Genomic DNA, 13104 nt, shown 5'->3' on the forward strand with positions numbered 1-13104 from the left:
TTTTTCTTTATAAAACTCACTTAAATATTTACCAAATTTATATTATTTCCCATCTTAAGTGTATAAATAGTGTAAACCAGTTAAAAAAATACACGACCATTCAATCATAAACTATTATTATAATAATATTAAACTTTATCTAAATTTCATAAAATGCATATCAGCAAGAATTTCTTATGCATCTAAGGTGAATTAAGAAACAAAAGTTTGATACATCGAGCATGAGAAATGGACAAAGACATATACTAGATGACAATTAAACTTAGTTTTTGTTTATTTGTGACCTTTTGATGAAACTAGTTGAAGAATAAAAGTGGACATGAAATTAACCCTTTGGGGTGGGTGCATGTCCCAAAATTGCACGCAACTCGCTGTATCAGGCCTAAATAACACTTTTCAGTCAATTATAAAAATAAAATAAAATAATTAGTGAGCAAGAATATTGGAAAAATTAGGATTAATTTTAATTCATATATATGGCTGTGTTTCGCCGTCGTCACCACATTGTAAACTCGGTAGTTGTTTCCTTCTTTGGCAAAAGAGTTTTGTTTACTTCACTTTCGACGGCTCCCAATTCCTAATTTCATTTTTTCCTTAGCCGCCTTAAAGTCTTTGCCCTCATCCTCTCTCACTCCCTGTCCGTCGCAAGCCTTCTTCGTTGTATACGATGCTATTTTCTCGGATACCGAAAAACCTCAGAGGAAGCTTCAACTCATGTCGGCGGTTTCTGTCCATTGGGGACCACAACCACCGGTTTCTTACCCCGCATAACTTTCATTCGCGTGGAGACTCTACTCATCAGGTTTTCTGTTTTATTATACCTCTTTGCTTTGTGTTGTTTCACTTAACATGCGCGTTTTGGGATCCTCATTTCCTGTAGTCCGATTTCAAGTCTCGAACTTTCTTGCTTCTTCTTTCGCCCCTTTTCTTTTAATTGGAATCTCGTTTCGGCAATGCGGCATGCGGGATCACTGCTTTCTGAATTCTATTGGTAAACATCAACGATGTGCCTACTAACTGTTTGGAGTTATACCGGTAGAAGTTGTGTTTGGTTCTGAGTTTTAGTAACGCTTCCTGGTCTTGGGAGCTCAAATTTAGAATTGTCTTGTTGCAAATCAAAAGTGAAGAACTTATAGTGTGGTGATTGTTGTCGCTGCTATGATTTAACATTTTGAGGAAGTAGAATCTGTTGTGGTGAATTGTGAATGGGTAAGCTATTTTGTGGTCACTTAGCTTCCATACTTGTACAGGAAGTTTATGTTTTGCATTAACAGTATGTTCATATCATATAATGTAATTTACAAATAATGGATATCTGTGCCCGGTAGAGAGGAGTCTCTTTAGTAGATTTGGAGGTACAAGAGAGCTCTATTGTATCAGTGCTTTAGGTCTGATTGGTTAAGAGCATTGGAAAATTTGGGTTCTGAAATCTCTTTTGGCGGCCCCTTGTTGTTACATAGGATTTAAGAATACTCATTATTTTTTATTCTAAAGGTAGAACTTGAGTTCTTAATTTATTTTCAGTAGATTTCATTCTATTGTTCCTCTTTCACAAATCCTCATTTTAACTTCTTTTTTTTAAGTGACCTTGGTTGTAGTTGTTATGTAATGAACTTCTATAATAATGTTATTCAAACGTTCGATCAATGGTATCCTCAAGTTGCTCAACTTATTAGCAACTTCATTTCGGACTCTCTAACGTCAAATTATGTTTTGCGCTATTTCCTAGAGACTATTCAGGAAAGGAGAAGTTTTCTCCTTTAGTATCCAATCAGGCACTGAATTGCAGTTGTATTTAGCTTCTTTCGTTGGTTCATTTTTGTATCAATTTACCTAAAGAAAACTTCTTATCCTCTTCCTGTTAATTAGTCTTCTTTCATCACCATAATATCATCTTTTTATCTTATATCGTTCTCATAACATTGTCTTCTTTTATCTGAAGGAAAACGTCTTGCAACACTTAATTTTACTTGCAAATGATTATGGTGTGATGCAGGTTATGAGAAGTTTAAATTTTTCAAATCGCCTACCAGCATTGCATAGTTGTAGATATCTGATCCATCAACAAAGCAGCTCCGTAGTTGAGGTTAGTTCTGTGTTCTTTCTAGGTAACTTCTCATTTTTCTGTTCATTGATTAGAATTCCCATTTCTTACTGCTTCAATTAGTTATGCTGTTTTTATATGGCCTAGTTGCATTATAGTTCCTTGAAGATATTGTAGAATTTTGTTCTGCTAGTTTTCAAAAACACCAATTGAGTCTCTCAAGTTCTCTCCCATCTACTACCAGGTCCCTCCATTCCTATTCCATCCAATATTTAACAGATTTACTGATGTGGCAAACTAACATGTCATGACAGAGTAAATACAATGTATATGCTTAAGAACACAGAATATTTGAACCCTAAAATCATCTTATGATTGTATTGAATTAGTTGTTATATTAATGATGCTTTGTGGGTACATTATAGTTTTTATAACAACAACGAACAACAAAAGGAATATCTTTTCATTCTAAGCAAATCAATGACTTAAATATTGGATGGAATTGGGATGGAGGGACTTGAAACTTGAGGGACTTGTTGGTACAATTGAAACTTAGGATACCAAAATCATACAATTGCAATACTTCAGCGACAGAAAATGTAATTGAACATTTTCTTTTTTCTAAATTTTATTATATTCTCTTACTAAAAACCAGATTACAAAGAGTTTCCCTAATCATGTTGGTGCGTTTACGAGTGTGGTCACATGTATATTTATTCAAAGGAAAAAAGCAAGGGCATTATAAGCATAGTTATCAATCATGGAATTTAGTGTGCAGTGGCTGATTCCAAGACTCGAATAGTAGGATGAACGCTATTGTGAAATTTTAGATACAATGTAAGTTACAGTGAAGTTATCAACAACTTCATACAAAATGTGATTTTACTAATTGAACTGTTGAACTATAAATATATAGCAACTTGGATGTTCTTGTCAAATTTTATTAAAATTAAAAACTATAAGTTTGTGATCAAAGAGTTCTCACTTAACATGTTAAAGGTATATTGATTTTGATGTTTATCAATGGAAATAAATGTAAAATTTGAAGGTATGATCTATTTAATAAGACTATCAATTAATAGTATATTTTGGGATAATATTTTCTGATAAAAAGTTATTGAATGATGTAATGGTTGAGTTATCTTGTAGTGGTGTAATTTGGTTTCTTCTTATCTGAAAATGGGTAGCATTCCAGGGCTGTAATGAAAGAGTGTGATCTATATAATAAGGCTTTACAATTAATAGCAGATTGAGGTAATATTTTCTAAGAAAAAGTTATTCAATGTATAATAGTCTGGTTAACTTGTAGCAATGTAATTTGGTTCCTCCTTATCTGAAAATGGGTAGCATCCCAGGGTTGTAAAATGCAATAGAATGTGATTAACAACCATGACTATAAGTAATACAAATTTCATTATTTATCCATTGTGCTGTTCCCTATCTGTTCTCAGGAACAATTTAAACCTTTTTGTTTTGAACAAATACTGATAGATTTAGGGCTTCTTGTTTCTCTATTTTTAATATTTTTTTGAGAAAAATAATCGTGTTTGATAGTAGTAGTTTTGAAGCCTGTTTCAACGCTACATATAAAAAACATTGTCTTTTAGTTGTTTTGGTTTTCTATTTTCAGTTTTTTATTTTTACTATTTTTTAAATAAAAACAGAATATCTTTCACATCTTCCTATGCTACTCACTAAAAATAATAGTTTTTGAAAATTTTTATATAAAATACTTTTTAAAAGATAAAAGACGAAAATACAACCAAACACATCCGTAATAAAAATTGGAAGATTTATCGAAGACTCTTGTATGTATTTTTCAATTATCTGTCTATACTTAATTTTCCATTATGATACATGTGTTGCTCTCAGGATGAACATGATCCATTTTCACTGGTTGCTGATGAATTGTCACTTCTTGGTAACAAACTCCGAGCAATGGTAGCTGCTGAGGTATCAAATTGTCCTTCATTTACTTTCTAGTGTATGCATTGAATCAAAAGGCTAAGTCCTGGGTCAATTGCTGCCTAGAAATCAGACATAAATCATGGTGAAAATTGTTTATTATGTATCAGGTTCCTAAGCTTGCCACCGCTGCTGAATACTTCTTCAAAATGGGAGTGGAAGGAAAACGATTTCGCCCTACAGTAAGCATATTCTCCATGCTCTGTAGATGTTCCTGTATTCTTTTGCATCAATGTTTGCTGCAGATCTTCTCTGCTTGTGCAGCAATTATTTTTGTTGGGTTTAATATTTGCATATCAATTATCGTTATAGCGGGACCTAAACTAGCATTAACTTATGCTTGGAAAGTTGTGAATTTTCTTACAATCACTCGACTTCAAGTTGCCCCTTTAAAACTAGTACAAACAAGCTTACACATCCATACTTACTGACTCATTTCCTCTGTTCTATCGTGAGCTCAGATTCACCCAATTCTGTGAAACAGGATTATTGACAGTTGACTTTAAGGATGTGTTTGGGTAAATATCTTGCTTACGTGATTATTGAATAAATTCTTATCAATCAAAAGTATTCAAGTCGATTTTATAATCAAAGAACAAAAAAAGGTTAGATTGTTTGTGTTGTAAGACTTTAAGCTGTTTTGACAAGTTATCTTAAGCTAAATGAAATATGCTAAAACAGCTTATGGACACATCATAAACTATTTCGTATGTTCTCTTAAACAATTGAAGTGGTGCTTATGTAATAAGTCTAAACAAGCTGTAAATAAGCTCTTCCAAAAATGGACATTGGAAAATACGAGGTGCCCTTAGTAGTTTGGGCTATGTCAGGGACAATGATATTTTTAACAATAGGTGCAACTTTTGTTTAAGCATATTTTTACTTTTTCTGATGTCTGGATCAGGAGGCCTTCCTATCATTCTTAATTTTTCACTTCATGGTGCTAATTAACTCTGATGACTATGGTGTCTGTTTCTCCATCTTTTTTTCCTTGTGAGTGTGCATATAATAGTTATAAGGTGATAAAATGTCTATTTTATTATTTTGTCTTTGTTCTCCTGTATTGTTTTGTTTATTGTTAATCTTGTTTCGTTCATTCACATTCTGAATTCAGGTTGATGATTTGATGTTTCTGCAGGTTTTATTGTTAATGGCAACAGCATTAAATCTACCAATAAATGAAGCAGCTGCTCCTATTGAGCTAGGAGGTGACTTAACAACTGATGTACGTTTAAGACAACAACGGATAGCTGAAATAACAGAGATGATTCATGTAAGTCCTTCAGAAATTTTATCGCAGTGTCTGTTTTTTATACAAATTAGCATTGCTTTTAACAGTTTCTCTATTGGAAGTATAAGAGCTTTTTCCAGTGTAGAAACTTTTAAAACCCTTCTAGCTTTGTATCCATGTTAAATAAAACAATGCTTCTCTGATACTACTGATAATATTAGTTTTAGAATATATATAAATTAAATTTTAGGGCGTGGCCCTGATTTAGGTATATGATGTTCAGACTTAGATTAAGGATATGTTCTTGACTGCCAATAACTTCACAAAAGAAGTTCAGAGATGAATGTGTGAAAAGAGATTATTGCAATATTGCTTTACATTTTTTGTTATTTCCATCTTTGATGCACTGCTTATTCTGCTTCTGTCTTTTAGTCTAATTTTGTTGATTCTTTTTAAGCAATGTTGACATTGGCTAAAAGATGTGTTGTTTTCTCCTGTAATGTTTAATAAACACACGGGTTTTAACTAGTGAAAACAAAGCACTGCTTCACAGTTTATTGGTTTAACCATGGTCAAACTGGTATATATTTAATTAATCTTTTAAGTAACGAAATAATATAGAATTATAGCAATCATGATATAAAATTGTGAATTAATATAAATGTATAAGTTTTATGTTTTATATAATAAAAAACACGTTTTATTTATTGTAAAAATGTTTTAGATTAAATTAAAATTTAAAATACTGTTTGAAAGCAATATTTTGTTGATTAAATTAAAATTCTGTTTCTGTCTTTTAGTCTAATTTTGTTGATTCTTTTCAAGCAATGTTGACACTGGCTAAAAGATGTGTTGTTTTCTCCTGTAATGTTTAATAAACACACGGGTTTTAACTAGTGAAAGCAAAGCACTGCTTCACAGTTTATTGGTTTAACCGTGGTCAAAGTGTTATATATTAAATTAATCTTTTAAGTAACGAAATAATATAGAATTATAGCAATCATGATACAAAATTGTGAATTAATATAAATGTATAAGTTTTATGTTTTATATAATAAAAAACACATTTTATTTATCGTAAAAATGTTTTAAATTAAATCAATAGATAAATTAAAATTTAAAATACTGATTCAAACCAATATTTTATATATTTCATCAGTTCAATGGGTTCTGTTAAATGAGCCAATTTTTTGGGGTTGGCAGAACAATTCCTGGTCAGACTGGCTGATCTGGCTCTCCATTTATTTTTTTCTATACAGTATTGTAATTTATTATTTTATGACCATTGTTATTCTCTGGTAGACTTGCTGTTGACATTTTATGCGTCTCTCTCTCGAGCTCTTGATTGTATGATAAAAATTTCTTAGGGGAAAAAGAATAACCTGAACTACTCAGTTTATTAACTGGTAGTCAGAATTGGAAGAAAGGGCTTTTACTTGTCATAACTCTGAAGAAAGCTCATGATTGTGTTTATGGTCTCTATCTATTTGTGATTATGGTTGTGGTAGAAGATTAGTGAGTGAATCATATGATAAGAGAAAAGTGAAGAATGAATGAATCTGGAATAAGGTTGGAATGGTACATGTTGAGGAGAACATTAGAGAAATTTGCTTAGAGTGGCTTGGCCATGACAGGAGAAGACAAATAGATGCTCCAGTAAGAAGGCCAATGGAGGAAGACTGATGAAAACTCCACGAGAAACTGTTAAAAAATCTTGCGTTAAATGTATTTATTGAAAATTTGTTATGATAAAGCTTACCCATCTTGTGAGACAAAGCTTAGGTTTTTTTTTTTTTTTCATTTTTTGTTCAAAGAGGTAAGGCTTAGTTGTTGTTTCTATGGAAAGGGAATATCCATTTCAGACAAGCAAAAAGACTAAACAACTCTGTTGCAAATTTTGCCTTTGCTCTCTGTATTTCCTTTTTATTCGTTTGTGCTTTCTAGTTTAGTTTTCCTTTTATTTGTTTGAAAAATATCATTTTGATAAACCCTTGTAGCCACTGTGCATGACCTTTCAGATTTTTGGAAATAAATTTTTGACGAAAGTTGTGTTTCCCTGCTCTTGCGCATATGAGAAAGATTCTTCTGAAGCAGAGAGATATTTTTTTATACCACTCCAGCTTTGTGATATTAATATCTTCCAACTTATTCTAATTATATTAATTTTGTAATCTGTACTTGGTCGCTCAAGTGATAGCTACTTAATGTTTATGTTTTAGTCATGTTAACAAACTGAAAAATTCTGTATATGAAAATGAGATTCATGCAGGTGTGATATTAAATACAATTTTTGACGTGTTCTGTCAATTAAGGTTATCATTATTGTTATTATTCTTTTTAAGATATATCATTTTAGCATCAGACAAAGTACCTGTTACAATGACTATACAATCTTCTCCTCTTGAGTTAGCTTTTGAGGCTGAGTTAGGTTGAGTTTATTAGCGTATTCAGTCTTATTTTGGGTCATCTGTAGATGTCCAAATCTGAAAACTTTATGCCTCTCAAATGTTTAGTCCTAGGAATGAGTCGTGTATAAATATCCCCAAGTGGTGGGTGTGTGATTAAAGTCCCTCTTTATACTGCTGTAAGAATATTTTTTTGTCATTATTACAAAATAATGTTGGCATGATGTCATCACAGGTGGCCAGTCTTCTTCACGATGATGTATTGGATGATGCTGATACCAGACGTGGTATTGGTTCCTTGAATTTTGTAATGGGCAATAAGGTATATATAAAGTTGTGTCCCATTTGCCAGCATATTATATGCCATTGGTGCAGTATTGTTTGGTTATATTTTCTATACACATACTGTCAAGTGGTGGGCGTAGGTTGCTTGATTTTATTTTTCTTTTTCTATGCAGTTGGCAGTATTGGCTGGAGATTTTCTTCTTTCTCGGGCTTGCGTTGCTCTTGCCTCTTTGAAAAACACTGAGGTAAGTTAAATGGGTGATATGCTGTGTATGCATTCAAAACTGTAAAGATGTGTGATGTATCTAGTTTCCTTGATGGGGGGGCACACAATTGTTTTTCTGCCATCTGCCTATGATAAGGATTGCATCCCTGTAGGTTGTATCTTTATTGGCAAAAGTCGTAGAGCATCTTGTCACCGGGGAGACCATGCAAATGACTACAACATCTGATGAACAGTGTAGGTATGCTCGAGTCCTTTTCTGTCATGTATGTATGCATTTTCTTTGCTGGAAGGTTAACCTTAGTTTTGTAGATTCTTATATCCTATCAGTAGTTAATGTTTTCTTTATAAGAATTCAACGATTTTCCTTTACCCAAACATGTATTATAGATCAGTCTCAATTCGTTAGAATGTGGGCATGTAAGGCACCAATGTATGGTTAGAATGGTTTCTTATAATTGTTAATGTTTTCAGCATGGAGTATTATATGCAAAAGACCTACTACAAGACTGCATCTTTAATATCAAATAGTTGCAAGGCAATAGCCATCCTTGCAGGGCAAACAACAGAAGTTGCAATTCTTGCTTTTGAGTATGGAAAAAATCTGGTTTGTATATTCAATTTTTCATGGATTTATACTTTGAAGTATGATACTTTACATAGTAAATAGTTTGTTTAATTATTTATAGTTGAAGGCTTTGCATGATAAAATAAATGGAACTACAGAAACGTCTGGTACTGGTAAATTTTTTTCATGCCACTGGGAATTATGATTCCTAAGAATGACTAAAATATGTTCAGTTGGTCATGAATATTCTTAATATACACATAAACATAGGAGTCTTGGTAATCAAAGAGTAGCATCCTGTTTTTGCCCTAAAAGTTATTTAATGTATTGAGTTATCTGATCAGAGTATTGTATTGTGTTATTTTTACTGCAATGAAACTGTTTTTTAACTCGAAAAAAAGTTAGATTCCCATATCTCCTGTTGGAAGCAATTTTGTTGGAATCAGCTAAACACATTTTCATTCCTAAGAATGTTATATTTTAAAGATTAAACATAGATTGCAAACTTTTTTATTTTAATTTCTTGTGCCAAACGCTTATCCACCATTTTATCTGGCAACATTTGGTTGATATCTATGTTCTTGTCTGTACATGTTATGCATATGTTGCGGCTTATGATTTACTGGAAACTTATTTCCCTGTGCACTGTTTTGCAGGGTTTGGCATTTCAATTGATTGATGATGTTCTTGATTTTACTGGCACCTCTGCATCCCTTGGAAAGGGTTCTTTATCGGACATTCAACATGTAATTTCACAATTTATTGCTATTTTAAATTTCATCCACTTTTGAATTTTATTCATGTTTAAAAAAATCTCACTAAATGAGGTAAAAGAAAAAAGTAGGCTTAATTTCACTTCGGATATGGCAATAGTGCAATTTTTATTCCTTGGTTTCCTAATGCATGAATTAGAGCGTTCGAGTATCGTAAAAGTATGATTTTGTTCCTCTATCTGTCTTCCATTAAATATTAAAAAAAAATTGTTGACGTGACAATTGATGTGTTGCTTGACACAGGCTATTGTGACTTGCATTTTTTGTCTCTTTGGTATTGCAATCGTGAGAAACCGTTAATGTAATTAAGTCATGTTAGCATATACATCTAGCAAAAGGTCAACAAAATCTGGAAAAAGTTTAATGGAAGGCTGATGGAGGGATCAAATTCATGTAATCACAATACTTGAAGGATCCAATTTGCATACTTTCAACTGTCGGAAAGCACACACAGAGGAATGCTTGAGGGGATTAAAAAGGGCATTTAAGCAAAAAATTATATGACTTGAAACATTTCATTTAATATCTGTTAACATGTGTTATTTATTGTGCTTATTTCTTGATCCTGTTTTGACAGCATACAGAAATTTATTTTTACACTGATATTGAATTTTATGCTAACAAACCTATTTGGTTGGGTGCCATATAGAAGAAAATATTTTTTATTATTACTATATGGCTTGCTTTGCCTTTTATTTTTCTTGAGTCCTGTTGTCTTTTGTTTTACCTGCTGAATGACTAGGTGTCCAAAAAATTAATGCAGGGAATTGTTACAGCTCCCATATTGTTTGCGATGGAGGAGTTCCCACAGTTGCGTCTAATTGTTAACGAGGGCTTTGAAAACCCTGCCAATATTGAGCTTGTAAGTTAAATTATGTTTCTTGGCTGCGTTTATTCTACATAATTACTTCTTGTGCCTCTAAACAAAAGAAATAACCATGTTTAGATCAGATAACTTCCGTGAATCTGCCATTTAAGTGATTGCAGTTGGTTTTGTCATTTCAACGATTTTAGTTTGATGATCATTGATGGCCTCTCTGATAGTGAGGTTTATTTTCCCTGCTTTTATTAAGGTCAACAAAATCTATAATTACTGTGTGTTTTAGTTCTCGTACCATAGTTACCTTCAAAGTTCAGGAATGCAATATCAGGATCCTTCACGGTAACCTACAACAATGATTGAATTAAACCCTTTTCATCTATCCTCCAAACCAAACTCGTGGTGCCCAAAATCCACATCAGACTAGCTTAATATTACGCAGTTGACATATTTTTGCATTTGCAATTTTGGTTTTGTAGGCTTTGGACTATCTAGGGAAGAGCCGAGGTATACAGAGAACAAGGGAGCTAGCCGTGCAGCATGCTAACCTTGCAGCAGCAGCAATTGATTCCTTACCTGACAGTGACGACGAGGAAGTAAGAAAATCAAGGAAAGCCCTAATAGATCTAACTCACAGAGTCATTACACGAACAAAGTGAACGCAAAACTTTCCCCTCCCCCCATTTTTTTCTGGGTAGTTAAAGGAAAAAAAGATCTTGGTAATTCAAAAATCTTGGTAATTGTTCCCCTCAGCCCAAAGTGTGGGGGAAATAAGGTGTTTCTAGGATTAATGGCGCTGTTAGTTTTTCTTGATTGTTTAGATTAAATTATCGTCCCTTTTGTTTGTATCACAATAATGACCTTGGGTAAGTTTTGCCACTTTACCTCCCTCATTTTCTTACAACTTTACCTTGCTGCTGCTTCTATTTGGAGCATGGAACAACTGTATAGACTTATTATTCATAAATTTATTAAAATCGTCTTGTAAATTGTATGATCATAATCAATTGAACAGCATGAAAAAAGGATTTTTCAATGCAGTTCAAAATACTCAAGAATTACATATGAAATACCGAGTTTCACAAGTGGTTTGACACTTGAGTTTTTTAAACAAAGTCTAGGGTTTCGGTATGGTGGGAGATATTATTTTATCCAAAAAAAATAATGGAATAATCCAGTGGAAGAGGAACTTTATCGACAAGTTATACAAAGAAAAATTAAATATAAATCGTCTAAAAGTGCAAGAAAAATAAAATCATAAAATTCTTTTTTCCATGTTAAATCACTTTCTTTTGTGACATAAATATTTGCAACTTGCTTATAAATTTTAGGCAGCATATTTTTCTGACATGCACTGTTTAATAAAGTTAAACCAATTAATATTTACGTAGGTTTAAGGTGTAGGTCAACACTCGACTCCGAACCCACCAATACACTATTAATTTTTTTTATAATTTTTTATTTTTTATTATAATTATTTATTACTTATAATTATATAAGATATTTTTAAATATAGGTATGTTTTTCAATAATTTGAGTGTTTCGTTTATTTGTTTACCAAGTTATATAAGATGATACTTTAATCTTAATTATTATCTTTATAATAACTTTTTAAGAATGAGGTCAATATTTTGATTCTATTATAAAATAATTTGAGTTAATTAACTTTTATTGTAATGAAATAAATATATAAAAATATATATTCATAAATGAGTCAATATATTAGTTCGGATCGGATTATAAAATTTTTGACTCACCAAAAAGTAAGTCAGTTTGAGCTGAATTTTTTTAACTCAATCCGTGTGAGTCAAGTTGACTCTTTAGAACCCAAATTGTTATGTTTGATTCTGATTTAGTGTAATTATATTTAATATACTCCAAAATATTTAAAAAAGGTAATTTTATTTATGTATCATATATATATATATATATTATAGATATATTAAAAACAAAAAAAATACATATAAATAAAATATATCTGACGAGGTTTAAAATCTAGTATTTAATAGTTTCTCAAATATTTCAAAGACTGTATCATCTGCTCAAACATATTTTTAAAATCTTTAACCCTATTTGACAAGGTCTGGTTTATTTTCACCATTAACTATACAAACTCAATCAAAATTAAACGTATTCTAATAATCCTCTTTCGGTTCAAAATGACTTTAAATAAAACTGATTGTAACTCCAATGAAGTATTAATATTTTTTTTTCTATCAGGCTTTCATATTAATTAATATTTTTCTGGTTTAATTGCTTTCGAGTTTTTTTTTTTAAATTGTTAACTTTTTAAACGAGTAATATGTATTTTTAAGAAGTTAAAAAATCGGACAATTTTTTTCTCTCTATCTTTATTTTTTTGTTTTTTAGTCGTTAAAAAAAATTATCTAAAACAAATCTAGATACCATTGTCTAAAATATTAGGTGCGTGTTTGATTCTGCAATAAAGTAATATACAATTGGTTAGAATTAATTCTTCAAAACAGAATTAGTATGTATTTGATTTTCAAAATCAATTAATAAATAAATAATTCACGATGCAACTAGATATTTCGTTTGTGTTGTTTATGTGTTTGCATTGAAAAATCAAATAAAAAATATATATTTAGCAAGTAGATGACTTTTTTCTTCCATAAATTTGAACAAAAACAGATTAATTTGTCCAATAATTAAATGAATAAAAAATATAATTTTGGCTAAGCTACTTCTGAATTATTTGAATATTTAAACCATTCTTAATAAACATCTTATTTTAAAACAAATACTTCCCTAATTCATTTGATAAAAAAT

At 31.3% G+C, this 13104-nt stretch overlaps 1 protein-coding gene across 1 annotated transcript; it reads left to right on the forward strand.

Annotated features, from left to right (window-relative positions):
- The first annotated feature begins 495 nt into the window (after positions 1-495).
- Positions 496-11303, forward strand: GPS1 (geranyl diphosphate synthase 1). Its single transcript, XM_028065699.2, has 12 exons — positions 496-802; positions 1997-2086; positions 3917-3997; positions 4120-4191; positions 5148-5282; positions 7881-7967; positions 8104-8175; positions 8309-8394; positions 8628-8760; positions 9378-9467; positions 10258-10356; positions 10794-11303. Exons 1-12 carry the CDS (start codon positions 668-670, stop codon positions 10971-10973), a joined length of 1260 nt encoding a protein of 419 aa, XP_027921500.1. The 5' UTR covers positions 496-667; the 3' UTR covers positions 10974-11303.
- Positions 11304-13104: the final 1801 nt, after the last annotated feature.

Source organism: Vigna unguiculata, chromosome 3 (genome assembly GCF_037176805.1).
Source record: "Vigna unguiculata cultivar grain cowpea cultivar isolate G323 ecotype 2 chromosome 3, ASM3717680v1, whole genome shotgun sequence".
Taxonomy (NCBI): Eukaryota; Viridiplantae; Streptophyta; class Magnoliopsida; order Fabales; family Fabaceae; genus Vigna; species Vigna unguiculata.